Consider the following 16,556-nt stretch of genomic DNA (forward strand, 5'->3'; position numbering starts at 1 on the left):
GCTTTCGCAATCCTCCAGGTTTAACCAGAGCTAAACCACTGCCATCTTTATTTAAAGGCACCGCGCTTAACAGCAAATGCAATGGCCGTGCACAGTAATTACGCTGAATAAATAATTATCTGTTCTGAATCAACGCCGCAGTATTACTGCCAAAAAAAGGCAGTTGAGGCTTTCCTTGAAGGCGCAAAAGGACCTTTTCGCTGAGCCAAGGATGCGGTTTTTGTTCCGTAGCTCCGTCGCGTTGAATTTGTGCATTTGTTTATTCCCTGCACAGAGAATGCCGTTGGTTTACGTGCAAATGTCCGCAGGAGTTCTTTGCACGCTCATCAGCATTGTGTCATATCCCCTCACTCCTCACACATGGCACAAATTCTTAAATTACGCAGCGCTTTTCTGTGTTACGGTAAGCACAAAGGATGTCAGAACATCAAAACCCGATGCCAGCTTGGCATAATAACATGCCGGTCTTCTATTTTTTGGATTTTAAAAATATGTGAGTGCGTAATCCTTTGAACTTAACCTGCGAAAGACTTTGAAATCTTCATAATTAGCAGTTGAAATGAGCTGGCTTCAAGTGAACCGGAATACCGACCGAAAATGAAATTGGAGGGGCATATCATTCAGTACGCCACATAAACAAATATCAGGCTAGAATATACAGGGCGTGCCGGCTAAAAGTAACCGAGATATTAAAATATTAAACATAATGTCCATGGCGACTAAAACCAATTGCGGGCTTTTGATAGTCGCATGGCCTAGTCAGCAGTATTTTTTGTTCTGGTAAGATTCGGAATAAACAGTTGCAAGCTGGCGCCTGTCCTTCGCCTCCACGTCTTTTTGTGTGTGTACTTATAGCGCCATATCTTTTTCAAAAACTCAAAACCAACTAGTCTGGCAACATACGTTACTGCAATAATCAGCGGTCAGTTAACTAATTTGTAAGTATTGATGTCAGTAATAAGATGTCAATGCGGAATCTGTAGATCGCCATGAAAAACAGCCAGCCTAAATATTTTCACCCAGGTACCAGTCATGTGGCGTAGTTTTTCTTACTGGCCTTAAAAGAAACCTCTCAAAATGCAAAAGCTTTCACGTGACCGCGGCACTGCTTCAGTGTCCCAAGCAACGTCTCAGAGCACAAAATCCACTTCCCTCCGGCACTCTGTAACCCACGGGGCTTTTCGTTTGCACTGGAGGAGAGATACGTGCCGACAGCTCTCATGCGACAGCATACTTTTATGGGCTGGAAATGTAAATGGCACCTTTGGCGCTAACAATACTGCCAACTGTTTTTCAAGGCTACCTACAACATTTAGATTGCCACTTTGTCTTTGAAGGAAATATTTAAGAGACTAGATAATTGCTCTTTACTAATTAATTAACCTTGGAGAGCAAAAAATAAGTGCTGCAGACTGCGCCATGCGACTCACTACGGTCGTCAATTGCTTTCACAGGGCTAGGACACTCCTGCCTTTTTTTTTAAAGCTTGGTTACTTTTAGCTGGGACGCCTGTTAAGCATAACGTGAAAATAAGTGACACCATCCATTGAAACAGTTTGCTGCCGGGAAGTAAAGCAGAGCTTTAGAAAGGCACCTGCAATTTCAACTTTACAGAAAGCATTCAGTAGGTTGGAGGGGGAAGATCTTGGCTTCATGGTTAATGAGGAATGCTTTACTAACTTACAATTTCCTGATAGTATTTTCCTTCTAAGTAACTCTGGAGAGGAATGGCAGCGCGTGATTGTTACCTAAACGTGCATTTGCAATCTAAAACGGTAGGTCGTTTTCTAAAAGATCACATTTATCATGACTGGGTATAGCAACGGCAAACCCAGGCCATAAGAAAGAAATAACGAGAAAAATAAAAATAGGGTGGGGTGCGTTTGGCAGGTGATCGCAGATGATAAATAACAGGTTACTAATATCTGTTGAGAGGAAAGTACATAATGACTGTACCCTGCTAGCGCTCACCCGTGTGGGTAAAGCTTGGAGTTTAATCCGGTCTGTAGTTAAATGGAGGATGGCGCAGTGAGCTATAGAAAATTAAACAGGGATAACGCTAAGAGATAGAAACAAGACAGCGCCGATTAAAAATCAGACCCGTGTGAATAATGTCAAGGGTAAAATTCAAGACAAGTTATGGACTTGGCCAAGGCATTAAGTGTAGAGGGCAGATAATAAATGGCATATGGGTGTAGTGGAGTGAATTTCAAGGGAAGGGAAACCCAGGAGTGGCGGCAAAGTCAAACTGGGAGATCAGATCAGGCAATATCGGAAGTATAAAATGGCCGCAGTTGCCGCAGGACAGGGCTTACTGGCGACCAAGGGTGGAGTCCATTGTCCTTCAGTGGACGTAAACCGGCTGATGATGATGATGATGATGATGACCAAAGTTCAAGGGTGTGAAGAGGTGAGTATGAAAGTTCCCATCACCCTTCAACATATCCTTACTCTCATGGTGCAATGCAAGCCCCTCTGCAAGACCCAGAAACAAGCCCAGTGACCTGAAAACGTTTGGAAAGGACGGTATATTTCTCGGAAGAAGAAACGAGGAAAACCTTTTGCAACAGAAAGCACCCACGCATACTCCACACTGAGCGAAAACAGAATAAAAAGTATAGACATGGGCAAAGAGCAAGGCTGAGAAAGGGGGCATGGATTGCGAGGACCTCCAGCTTGTTTTTAGGTCTGCGCAGTTAACTAAAAAAAAAACACCATCCTAGCACCTTACTCTATCGGTGCATGCGTCAGGGTATGAATCTGTTCATTTTTTTATAATTCAAACGCTCTGTTCTGTGTATTACTTGACACGTGGGTTGCTCGAGTACATAAAAGACTTTTTTTTGATGAATACCTTGATAGCAGCAGAATTGGAGTCGCGCCCTATGTCTGCACATAGATGGTTTGGGTCTTTCCGTGTTGAAAAAAAAGGAAGAAATAAGACAGCTTGCATCGACAGATTATCGCTTTATAATCACAAGGAAATTACTGCAAACAAAAATATACCTAATATAAGACACAAAAGATAAAAATTGAAGTAGACGTATTGCCATCATCGGCCGTCTTCAAAAGCAAACTGCGGGGTCGCCGAGACACTTTTTTTTTCGCACGGATCCCTGAGGGCAGGCTACACCGCCATCCACTTTTAGATTATGATCCCAGATTCACGTTTGGCCATAACATCCCGTATTTGAATCAATCGGCGTGAAAAAAAAAAACATTAACCAATTTCTCGGAAATAAGTGCGGATTTTGCTGCTGGAAGATTGCCACCAAAAGTCACGGAAGCGGTGTTTACTACGAACTAAAACTGGATGAAGGAGCTAGACACCGCAGCGGACACCGGGCAGAGAAAGAAAACGACACAGGGCGGTACTTGCAACTGACTGTGTCTAGCTCCTTCATCAAAGCAGAAATCTGGGCGAGTTGGTAAGTATTCATGATATTGTTCACAGCGCAACAAGAACGGGAAAAACGAAAGACGATAGAGTAACACAAACAAGCGCTGACTATCAACTAGTTTTTATTGCAGAAAAGAAGGGGTACATATAGAAACACTTATCAGGCACACAGACGTTTTCTGGAAGGCACGTGGGAGTTCAGGTACCTTAACTCCCTCTCGGATAAGGCAATCGAAGGGCTGCTGATACATAGACTGCCTTTCTGATGAATATAAAACGCCTCCATGATCTCTCGTGTTACCTTATCGCCGTGTCGGAACAGGATGCGCGTGTTACTATAATCCGGTACTCCTTGCACATAAACGTAGACTGTGCAAGGGGGTCACCTCTTGCCCTCCTTTCAGCACGATCTTTCATATGCTCGCATTGGCAGTTCCTGCAGTGGGCGCCTGTGTGGGAAAGGGGTTCATTTTTTCTAGTATTTTCATGCTCCAACAGGCGCTTATTCACACACCTGCCGGCTTGGCCGATGTACATAGCCCCGCATGAAAAGGGAACCTGGTAAACCACCCCTACTTCGCAGGGTACAGCCGGGGACAAATGCCGCACCTGGCAGGCACCCCTCTTGCCTTCTAGCCTCTGGCTGATCTGCTTGCACATCGTGCTTAGCTTCCTGGGCGCAGAAAAGACAACGTCAGTGTCGTATCTGCCTGCAACTTTCTTCAGCCCATGTGATGAGCAGTGTGCATATGGGACCACAGCCGGCCTTTTCCTCTTTTTGCCTTCTTTCGGCTGAACGCCATTCTTGAGCTGCCTGAGAAGCTTTTCCGCTGTTCTAGAAATGAGTCGGTTAGGGTACCCACTCACACGCAACCTGCTTGCTTGCGCCAAAATGCTCTCTCCCATTCTCTCATGGCAAGATTTCCGGAGAGCTGATTGCAAGCAAGAAAGCGCAATGCTCTCTTTTATGAGCTTAGAATGACCAGACCGGAAGTTTAGCAAGGGTTTGGCTGTCCTCGGGCGATACCACCAGCACACGTGTTTTTCCTCCCCACACAGTGCCAAATCCAAAAACTGCAGTTCACTGTTGCTGGGAACCTCAGTCGTGAACTCTAGCCCACGTCCACACTCCTTAAAAATCTTAAGAACGTCGACCAGACTCCTAGGCAAGCTGCCTGTTCGGGTGAACACCAAGTAGTCATCGACATATCGAAACACCCGAACAACTGACTCATCTAATGCCCTTTCAATTGCCTTATCAACCCTACCTAAAAATATGTTGGCCAACACCGGAGCAACTCTGGAGCCTATGCAAACCCCCGACGCTTGCACAAAAGCCTCACCCTCCCAATCAACCACTGTTGCAGACAGATAAAAAGACAAAATCTCTAAAAAACTTTCAACTGAAACACCGCATTTATCAATAAAGGCACTTTCGTCATTGTCCTGTGTAATGCAAGTCTTAACAGCTTCCATGAGTCCAGAATGTGGCAGGGAATAATACAGGTCCACCACATCAATGCTGAAAAACATGCTGTTACCGGGGTTATCTGCCTTCAGAAATTCAACCAGCAAGTCCGAATTGGGAATAACGAAGGGGCCCGACACGCACCAGAGGACATGCGCCCCCGTTGTACCGTGGATTGCGTTGACGTGCTGGAGAGAACACATGGTAAGCAGCGAAACAGCGGGAGCATGAAGGATGTCATGGAATTCTTGGCGGAAAGCGGTTTGAGGTTGATGACATCGGATAAGGAGGGATGTTTTGTTGTTCGTCCTGCGGGGCCCTTTGCGGAAAAAGCGTCGGAAGCCCTGCGGAGGAACTTCAGACAGCATACCTTCAAGGCTTCCAAGGTGAAGAAGCAGGCAGTGGAATTGCTGAGACGCCACAGCTTGAACAAGCAGGCAGAAGCAGTCAGCAAGTCGACGGGTCTGCAGCTGGAAGTTTTTTTCACCGCTAAAACGCACAAGCCAGGCTATCCTTTTCGTTCCCTCGTCTCTGAACGGGGGACTTGGCAGCATGTCATCTCAGGGTATCTTCAGCGACAACTGGCTTCTTTGTGCGTGTCGGACCCCTTCGTTATTCCCAATTTGGACTTGCTGGTTGAATTTCTGAAGGCAGATAACCCCGGTAACTGCATGTTTTTCAGCATTGATGTGCTGGACCTGTATTATTCCCTGCCACATTCTGAACTCATGGAAGCTGTTAAGACTTGCATTACACAGGACAATGACGAAAGTGCCTTTATTGATAAATGCGGTGTTTCAGTTGAAAGTTTTTTAGAGATTTTGTCTTTTTATCTGTCTGCAACAGTGGTTGATTGGGAGGGTGAGGCTTTTGTGCAAGCGTCGGGGGTTTGCATAGGCTCCAGAGTTGCTCCGGTGTTGGCCAACATCTTTTTAGGTAGGTTTGATAAGGCAATTGAAAGGGAATTAGATGAGTCAGTTGTTCGGGTGTTTCGATATGTCGATGACTACTTGGTGTTCACCCGAACAGGCAGCTTGCCTAGGAGTCTGGTCGACGTTCTTAAGATTTTTAAGGAGTGTGGACGTGGGCTAGAGTTCACGACTGAGGTTCCCAGCAACAGTGAACTGCAGTTTTTGGATTTGGCACTGTGTGGGGAGGAAAAACACGTGTGCTGGTGGTATCGCCCGAGGACAGCCAAACCCTTGCTAAACTTCCGGTCTGGTCATTCTAAGCTCATAAAAGAGGGCATTGCCGTTTCTTGCTTGCAATCAGCTCTCCGGAAATCTTGCCATGAGAGAATGGGAGAGAGCATTTTGGCGCAAGCAAGCAGGTTGCGTGTGAATGGGTACCCTAACCGACTCATTTCTAGAACAGCGGAAAAGCTTCTCAGGCAGCTCAAGAATGGCGTTCAGCCGAAAGAAGGCAAAAAGAGGAAAAGGCCGGCTGTGGTCACATATGCACACTGCTTATCACATGGGCTGAAGAAAGTTGCAGGCAGATACGACATTGACGTCGTCTTTTCTGCGCCCAGGAAGCTAAGCACGATGTGCAAGCAGATCAGCCAGAGGCTAGAAGGCAAGAGGGGTGCCTGCCAGGTGCGGCATTTGTCCCCGGCGGTACCCTGCGAAGTAGGGGTGGTTTACCAGGTTCCCTTTTCATGCGGGGCTATGTACATCGGCCAAACCGGCAGGTGTGTGAATAAGCGCCTGTTGGAGCATGAAAATACTAGAAAAGATGAACCCCTTTCCCACACAGGCGCCCATTGCAGGAACTGCCAATGCGAGCATATGAAAGATCATGCTGAAAGGAGGGCAAGAGGTGACCCCCTTGCACAGTCTACGTTTATGTGCAAGGAGTGCAAATGCGTACCGGATTATAGTAACACGCGCATCCTGTTCCGACACGGCGATAAGGTAACACGAGAGATCATGGAGGCCTTTTATATTCATCAAAAAGGCAGTCTATGTATCAGCAGCCCTTCGATTGCCTTATCCGAGAGGGAGTTAAGGTATCTGAACTCCCACGTGCCTTCCAGAAAACGTCTGTGTGCCTGATAAGTGTTTCTATATTTACCCCTTCTTTTCTGCAATAAAAACTAGTTGATAGTCAGCGCTTGTTTGTGTTACTCTATCGTCTTTCGTTTTTCCCGTTCTTGTTGCGCTGTGAACAATATCATGAATAGCTCCTTCATGTCTCACCAACTGGCCTACACATCTACACTCCTAAAACTGGATGGAGATGTCTTCAGCGTACCTTTAACGTGTACGGTGGAATCCGCAGATTGACGGTAAATCGCATTATTGTGACTGAAGTGGCGTGAAAGGCTGTGAGCGGCGTGAAATCTATGACAATCTCTAGGTATATCAGTGCGTGATTCGGGGTGGGAACGTTAGGTTTCCGACTTTTGTTTAGCGACTGCGACTGTTCGGGTGTAGTGGTTTCCTGTACGTCACAACGCTACAGGTGTGGTCTGGGCTCACTGCATACGGCACGTGGGTGTCTAGCAGGGCCTAAAATCCTAAAAAGAGCGAAGGGCTCTGATACGAGTATATGGTTCACTTCAGAGTTCCTCGCTTGTTTCGTGCAGTCTGTATTTGGTGCTGCTTCCGGATTAATCACGACTACGTGCAGTTCATTGATGTGCACGAAATTCTCAGTACAGGGGCACTTTTTTTTATTTCCCCTCCATCTAAAGTCATCCGCCGCGGCCCGGAATGAAACCGGTGATCTCGGATTCAGTAGCAGAATGCCACAGCCACTCAGCCTCCGCGGCTTGTACCGATTGCTTTGCAATATGAACTCCATGTAAAATTACAGCCAAGCATAAGAAAACGCAAGGTATTTCACAGTGACATCGAGCGTAAACACAGGCGTAATAACGACTTGAATCCTTACCGTGGCGAACCCTTGCAAGAGCTTCAGTGGAAGCAGTTATGTTTTGAAGAACAAGCCATATGATGACACCCCTTTGTAACGCAGGCGTTTCTTCGTGGGCGTGGTGCTGAACGCTTCCCTGGTGGCTGTGGGAGTCATCTCCATGGGAGTGCTGACCACGACCTACCAGCTACCGCCGACCGTTCTCTTCGCGCAGGCTGACATCAAGTGAGCATCACGCTGTCGCTGGCGCAATCCCTCGTCTGTTCCTGACCGCACCCGACGCTTATCTGAGCGAACTGAGTGAGCATGCTCAGGGGACAAGCCCAACGCCGGGGCTTAGTCTGCAGCTCTATGGTGCGGTACGAAAGTGCGCGCCATGGTTTGGTTGGCACCCAGTGTTTACCAGAGGCGCGTGATTGGCGGACAAGAGCCGGCCGTGCATGATGAATAGCTGATCATATAGCGTCAGTGCACATAAGCCACGCCGCTCTGCTTGCTTTACATTTGTATATCGCGGAGAGTGGCGTAGCTTATGTGCACTGACGCTATAGCATCTGCTGTTCATCATGCACATAATGAAAAAAAGCGATAACCATCTAAACCGACACACATCCCCACCTAAACAGCTATACAGGGTGTTCAAAACTATGCTGTCAAGATTTTTTAAAAACAAATGAGCTGCTCATGAAAGGAGCTTCTGCACGTAGGCTAAGGTGCCAGGTGAACACAAAGTGAAATAGTAATGGTCATCGTTAAGCTCTTAATGCACAGAAACCGTTATTAAACGTTTTACTCGCTGCAAATAGCCAATTTATACTCTAGGAAGCTTACAGACAGCCGTATTTCTAGACTAGCCACTACGGTAGAATCCTTACACTACCATGTTCCGAGATATTCGCCGCCACATTTTCAATTTAGGGCGCGTAATTTCCTTGCAAGACATTGACGATGGACGTGTAACTTCTCACTGCGTTTCTTCGATCGCTCAACAAAAGAGAAAAGTGGTAAGTTATCTGTGCTTTTTTTTGTGCTCTACGCTGTTTGCAGAGGAGACGCCAAACGCAAAAGTTGCGTCTCGACGAGAGGTGGTTTGCGCCAATTATCACCGCTTTACATGCACAATCACACGAAGTTAGAAATTTGGAAGCACATATCTCGGAAGACATCTGTGCTACGAATATTCCGTCAAATGGAATGCTCTACTGATAGGACCACCAGTAAGTTTATAATATAAAACGCATGCTAACTGGTATGATGCGAATATTCTTTGATTTTAGTTAATCAGGATGTAGAGACAATTGTGATCTCACTTTTTGCAGAGCTGGTTGCATAACTAACGAACAGAAATGCTTTCGTGCGCTCTTCGTTTGTTTTAAAAAATGCTGAAAATCTGATTTTGAACACCTTATTAGGGAGAGAGGTTACTATGTGAATGAGAAGTCATAGACGGCTACTTCATCTTCCCGACACTGATGTGAACAAATAGCACGAAGTAACATTTCAAAATCAATGAATCCGGTTTGTTATACTCCTAGCCAGATTATGTCGCTTGCGCCATTGCTGGGAACCAAGCAAGAGGTTTAGTAGGAGGAGTAGCGTACATGCGAAGAGGGTATTGCGCTTTCTTGGAGCTACGCGTGCACAGCGAAGACTGCAGTGGATGTGGAGAGGTACTGTCAAGAGCGTATGCACCAGCGCTCTGCGTACTCATGAGCAAGCGCACAGGTCTGTACGTCATCCCGACATCTAACCTATAAATGGAAGGCGCGAGCTAGCTTTTGCATGCGCGTGTGCAGGCGGTGGTGAACCCTGAGTGAACTGAACGATATGACAGAGTGGTGACGTCTCAACACAGATATAAGTAGTGGTCTAGACATAAGGGGCCGCTGCGCGCTAGCACTCTAGCAGTCTGTCTTCCAAGCTTTCACGCAGTTTAACGATTTATGCAGCGATAGTGTAAACATTTCGTATTTTTTAAATGGCTAACAAAACACTGCCGGAAGATGACAAGTCTTGCTGAGGGTCACAAATTTACCAGTCTTTTGGTTATACGGAACCAAAGCCAAATCGATCAATTGATCAATTCAGCAATCACTCAGGCAGCAGCAGCAACTTAAACGCCTATTGCAGTCTGCGCTTGTGGCTTCAAAGCAACTGTAATTCAAATTTTAAACATGGCCCCGACGGAATGGACAGTAAGATTTTCATCGTTCGCTCACTTTTGGTGTTACGCCTTGTCTTCTCATTCTTTCATATCCTAAAGCTCACGGCTTATGATGGAAGACATCATGTACCAAAAGCCCTGGGCTCATCTGGGCCCCTTCTGCATCGGCATTGGCCTCGCCTGTATAGTCACCAGGAAGCCTGTCGTCACGTTAAACCCGGTAAGACTTCTTTCCTGACAGTTTCGAACAGCTGGAATAGGTATTTTGTCTGTTGACCCCAAGGAAGTTAGGGTTCATTCTATCGCACAAGTGAGACATTTCCCGGTCTGTATGAGTTACTGCCTTTGGCGATTGCCGCATACTGCTTAGTGGGGCTTGTGGGAGGGTGCTCTTTTGAAAGTTTGATGACGTCCAACGGCTGTGGTAAGCCCATAAAAAGCACATTTTGTTGCATTCGTTCTTGCCATCTGTCCTTGTTCTAAATGCATAGCATTTCTTGTGGGAGCCCTTGCTCATTTACGTTGTCGTGGGATGTAGCTCATTTAAAAAAAGAAAGAAAACAACAGCAGAGGCTAGCTTTTGTAAAATGGAAGGAGAAAGCGATGGTTTTCATCAGAAAAACAGATGAGAGGAAGAGAAAGAAGACAATTAATGGAGATGTAAGAAGTATAGGAAGAGACAAGTGCTCCTTTATGTTGCTTATACCTCGCATCCCCCGTAAATTACCTGCACAAATCCTCTAAACTCCCGTGATGTTTCAGCGTACCTCCAAATTACCGGCTTGAAGCTTTTCTAACGTTTATTCATGCTCAAAGCAGCCACGATGCGGCGTCGTCAGTTTGTGACGCGTGGTGCGATCAGCCATGTGCAACAGCTTCGACGTCATTCGCGACTGTGGTAGGTGATTTCTGCGCTTTATCTCGAAAGTTCTTCGTCTGGTTTAAATTGAGCGCGGCCGAGAGCAATGGTGATCCTGTTCTTAAACAACCGCTAGCACGCTTGCTGCTATCGCAGCCATTGAGTTCAATTCTTTGCGGGCACCAACCCAATAAGAGTTCGTTTTTTTTTACCACTTTAGCCTGCTTATCTGTTTCCCGGGCGTTGTCACCACCACGTCACATCTGGTGGAGCTACTGGGTTACGGATGTTTTTGGCATCCTCATCCCCTGAGCAGTCCCCAAGAGATGGACACCGGGAATGCCATCGATGCCGCCCCGACCAAAGACGAACTGCGGAGCAGCCGACGTCTCCAGAGCTGCCTCTTGAGACCGCTCTACTACCAGACCGCACTCGACCACGGAAGGAAGCCTCGACATCGACGATGCTCCCGCTTACAGCACCGGCTCCGGTTATCCTACAGCAGCCGTGACTGCCGCCCACTTTCAACGGCATCTCAGGAGAAGACGCAGAAGACAAGTTAGACCAGTACAGGCGAGTAGCAGCCTTCAACAATTTAGATGACTCTATGAAGCTCCAAAACATTTTTTTGCACTTCGTGGGGCTACTCGTACGTTACGAGAACCACGAGACTTCTCTAACGAGCTAGGACGCATTTATGAAAGTTCCTGAAGACTTTTCTGAGCATCCTGAGAAGGGAACGGGTTCAGTTGCTCCTACAAGCTGGCATCCAGCACTCATATAAGACAGCCACCGTTTACTTCGAAGAAAGGACACGCCTGTTTGGCCCTGTTGAACCTGAAATGGCAGAGGAAAAGAAAATTAACTACTATGCGGGATGTCAAACAGTAACTTTTTGCCGGACTAGTGCGTGATCCCTTGACAACCGTTCGTAGTTCACCAGGGAAGCAAGTACGATTAAGAAGAGCGTGGAAGCTCGGGCCCATCAATAAAACCGCCCGGCACAACACCGTCCAATCCACCCGGGCACAACAACCGCCCGACAACTGCAACTTGAGGAAATTATGCGTGAAATCGTCTGAGAAGGACTGCGCCTTCTGTTGCCGTCGACATCAATGCCGTCGGAGTTCGCAACACTGAGGGATGGTGTCTGCTCAGAAGTGTAGCGGGCAGTGGGCTTTCCTCAAGCGATGACTTCGACGCAAGAAGCAATGGCCATGACTTACGCCGCCACGGTACGCAGCCAGAGGCGTCTCGACAGACCACCCCAGGGGCCCCAAGTACCACCCCGATGACAACAGCCACCCACCCGCCCGCTCAGGTTTCGACAAGCCGGGCCAAGGAAAGCAGACGCTTGGATGACCCCCATCAGCGCTAACTACTCTGCTTTCACGGCGTTGATTCCAGCCACCACCTTCGCCACAGCCTTCACATGCGAATGAAACTTCTCCTTTGGCGCTCCGCGACCACGGCCCCGCCATCAACCAACGCAGACGTACAGGTGCGGCCAAAATAATACGGAGCACGCGAAAGGCGGCCAAGCTAGCAGAAACTGCATCTAAGCGCCACCTATCAGCACAACAAAGACACCCCTGGCTATCCGCGCGCGGCAAGAGCGCCTGCCGCCGAGTCCCCCTCTTTGCTGCAACCCTGCCGTTATCATTGTTCGAAAGATGCTGAGCTGGTTCGAGCAACACCGCCAGGTGCTGCCTTCATCCAGGCGTGCTCACTACAGCTTCGGTCGATTAAACTGCAAAGCGGTGGCCGTGTGGACTGAAGGGCCGAGATAACACGTAATGTCAAAACGGCCGTCTTGCGCCCGTTTACAGCGCGCGCCGCTCCTCGATGCGAGAAACGGGGCAACGAAGCGCATGACGCTGTCAGCAGAGGGTCAGTCGATCACAGAGCAAGGGATTGCATACGATATGCTGTGATGTTGATAGGCCTGCGGAAAAAGTGGGTCCGTGCTACCGGCGCCGTCTCGCCGCGTCCAAATTAAGATAGTTCCTGTCGCCACTGCTAGGCAGCGCGCATAAGCACGTTTCCGCTGCTCCGCGATCCTTCCTGTGCTCCGCATTATTCTGGCCGCACCTGTACAGCTACCTGCGTCGAGAGGACTGCATGCTGAGCCGTCAGTTCCGCTCACCATCGCCATCAACAACACTCTTCTCATCGCAGGAGCCGGCCGCAGAAGGCCCCCCTGGCTTCGTAGAGGAAACTGGAGAGAGCAATCTTTGAAGGAGAAGTCACTCTCCAGTAGAACTACGAACATCCTCCACTGACTAATCCACATGAGAGAGAGAGAGAGAAAACTTTTATGTAAAACGAGGAAGGTTGCTCGAGCAACTTGGGTGGCACCCCTAGTCCAAGGCGCCACTGGCTTTAGCTGACTGACGGACTTGCTGAACCAACTTAAGTTGCTGATCCAGGGTCTCGCTGGTCAGGGCCACCTCCCACTGCTCATATGTCGGGTTGGATACAGAAGACGCCACAGCCACTACGCCGAAGCTACACACAGGCAAACTCGACGACGACGCGACCTGATTTCCAAATGACATAACCGCCCAGCGGAACGACAACGGCGTGCCCCAGCCGCGATCAGAGCCTACCACGAAGCCAAAACCAGACTTCAAGGCTAACGTTCAGTGCGAGGACAGGAACAAGAAAACCTGACGTGGTTATCGACGGGATGACGGTAACTACCTTGGTAGACACAGGAGCGGAATACTGTGTCATCAGTGCACCGTTTGCGGGCAAGCTGAAGAAATCGACGGCCCTTTGGGATGGCCCGCAAATGCGCCCCGCTGAAGGTCACCTTATTACGACACCAGGGCAGTGCGTTGGAAGATCAATGGTTAACGGACGTATCTATCCTACGACCTTCGTAGTACTGAAGCATTGTTCCTGCGATGCAATCTTTGGCATGGACTTCCTGACTGAGAATCAAGCGATCATAGACATTCCATGCAAGCTCATCACGCTTTCTACAGACGAAGCCGTGCTCACGGAGGCACCCCTGGAGCATTCCGTTCTCTGAGCGTCCTCAATGAAGAAGCGAGTGTCCCACCATTGAAACCTGACTCTCCCCGTGGGTACCGGGAATACCAAGAACGTCGAAGGCATCAGCGAGAGAAACACGCAGCTGCTCTTAGACAGCGGACTGGGCGCCACAAGAGGCATCGCTCGTTTCTAGAATGGACGAGCTGAGATGCTGGTCACAAACTTCAATGAGCAATGCCGACACCTCAGCAGAAGCCCTACGTTCCTTTTTAAAGAACTACCCGACATTCGAGACTCCTTCGGCCTCTACGACCGATCCCGAGAAGATTCAACAAACAAAGACCACACGCCCGCCTCTGATATCACCCAAGACCTGCCCAGGAACAGACAAAACTTTATCCGTAGTGTTCTTCCAAGTTACGAGTGCCTCATCGTCGTCAAATGTCCTACAAACAGTGACTACCAAACAATGGATTGTAAAGGACGAACACGCTTCACCTCTCCGCCAAAGCCCTAACCGTATGTCGCCGCGAGAGCAACAACCCTTTCAAAATCATGTGCAAGTAGTGTTTTTTGACGACAACATCCAGCCTCGAAGAGTCCTTGGGCGGCACCGATTGTTTTGGTGAGAAAGAAATACGGCACTCTGCGGTTCTGCGTCCATTACCGCTGACTGAACTACATAACGAAGAAAGACGTCAGTCCCTTACCCTGAATCGACAATACTTTGACTGTGCCACGCCAAGCACTTCCCGTCGATAGATCTGAAGAGCGGGTACTGGCAGATAAAAGTCGACTAAAGAGATTGATAAAAGACAGCATTCATCACCCCAATCGGCTTGTACGGGTTCAAGGTCACGCCCTCTGTGCTTCCTTCCGCACCAACGGCGTTCCAATGAGTAATGAATACGGTATTGGCAGGCCTCATACGGCAAACCTGTCTCGTGTGTCTAGAGGACATTGTAGTCTTGGTGACGAGCTTCGACGAACACTTGAAGAGGTTGAAGGCAGTACTAGATGCAATCAAGTTTTCCGGACTTACCCTGAAGCCCGCTAACTATCGCTTCGCCTATCAGCCGGTGCTGTTTCTGTCACATAATCAGCAAGGACGGCGTACGCCCCTACCAATAGAAGACAACCTCCATTGCCCAGTTCCTGCAGACTGACGACATGAAAGACGTCTGCAGATTTCTGGGACTGTGTGCATATTACAGACGGTTTGTCAAGAACTTTTATTCATCGCCGATCCTCTGACCCAGCTGACAAAAGCAGACGTGCCATTCAAAAAGAAGCGCCACAAGCGGAAGCCTTTAAGAAACTTCAGCGCCATGTACATTTCCCTCCGTTTTCTGACCGCTTTGACGAAGACACCGAGACCGAGACACAAATTGACGCAAGCAACGGCGGTCTAGGCGCCGTATTCGTTCAGATAATTGGTGTAATGGAAAAAGTAATCGCTTACGCTCGCCGTTCTCCGAAAAAGGCCAAGGCTAGGTATTCGACTACTGAGAAGAAGTGCCTCGCCACAGTATGATCAACATCAAACTTTCGGCCATACCTGTACTGTCGATCCTTCATAGTTGTCAGCGATCATCCCTCATTGTGCTCGCCTGACAATCTAAAAGACCTCTCCGGCCGCCTCGCTGGATAACCTGCGTCTCCGAGATTTAACACCACTCTAGTCTACAAATCTGGGCGGAAGCATTCCGACGCAGACTGCGTGCCACGAGCTCTCGTCGAGGCGCCACCAAAAGACGCCGATGACGACGCCTTCCTGGAACCATTAAGCACCAGCAATTTCTCACCTCATCAGCGCTCGGACACCTAGCTACAGAGATTGTCCAGTACCTGGAAGGCTAGGCCGCCACACCATCCGGAGCATTCAAGCGCCAGCTTTCGTCCTTCTTCTCATAGATCAACGTCCTGGTGAAAAATTTCGCCTCAGCAAGACCGCGTACCTTTTCGTCGTTCTCAACAGCCTTAGCGAAGAAATTCGACAAGCTTCCCAAGACGAACTGACAGCTGGGCACCTCGGTTTTACATGCAGCCTACGCCGCCTTGAAGACGAATACTGCTAGCCATGACCGTCCGACGACGTGTCAGGGTGATTCTGTTCTTCGACGACCGCCGGGTTGTCCAATTCTTTGTGGGCGCAAGTGAGTCAAATAAAGAGTTCCCTACGGTACCGCGTTAGTCTGCTCTGTCTGGTGTCGGCCGCGTTTTCACCACCACGTGGCACATCCCTACACTGCACCACAGCTAGTCATAAACCTCGAAGCTTCTTGAATGTAGGTTTACTTTCTTCATGTTAAGCGGATGAAGGGACACTAAAGAAAAATAGATCAAAGGGTTTTGTTTGTCTCCTTTAGCCGTCCTGTAGCCTTACACCGGCAGTTATTCGATAATTTCTTTTCTCCAATAAATCTATGACTGGCGTTCTTTCTTCTTAGAGGTCACGTCGTGTCACCAAGGAGAGTCCCTTTCTTACTGCATGTGCATGCAGGCATTTCAGTAGAGCTCGCCGCCCTCTTTCTCCTTTATTTGTTGTGAATCCCTTCTAAGGAAATTCTCTCTTTCCATTTCCCGTTCTTCTTAAGCAGGCGAGAGGGAGGGTGTTAAATACAACTACCTTAACTAATCACACTTACTTGAACTAAGCTATGGCTTACGAAACTAGAGAATCGAACCAAATGCGCCCGTCGTGCCGAGAGAGACTGGCAGCCACGGGTACTCAAAACGGTAGTGATATGGCCGGTAGGAGCAGTTGCTAATGGAGCACGAAGAAGAA

General features: G+C 48.4%; 1 protein-coding gene across 1 annotated transcript in view; it reads left to right on the top strand.

The window, feature by feature from the left end:
• The window catches only part of LOC149354083 (nose resistant to fluoxetine protein 6-like), a 267,897-nt gene that overhangs the window by 236,777 nt on the left and 14,564 nt on the right, over positions 1–16,556 (top strand). Inside the window, exons 11-12 of the mRNA XM_089577449.1 lie at positions 7,848–7,970; positions 10,009–10,129. Coding sequence (XP_089433575.1) covers positions 7,848–7,970; positions 10,009–10,129 — 244 coding nt within the window. The remainder of the gene's footprint in view (positions 1–7,847; positions 7,971–10,008; positions 10,130–16,556) is intronic.

Source organism: Amblyomma mixtum, chromosome 3, assembly GCF_055824585.1.
Source record: "Amblyomma mixtum isolate Tamu chromosome 3, ASM5582458v1, whole genome shotgun sequence".
NCBI classification, from domain to species: Eukaryota; Metazoa; Arthropoda; class Arachnida; order Ixodida; family Ixodidae; genus Amblyomma; species Amblyomma mixtum.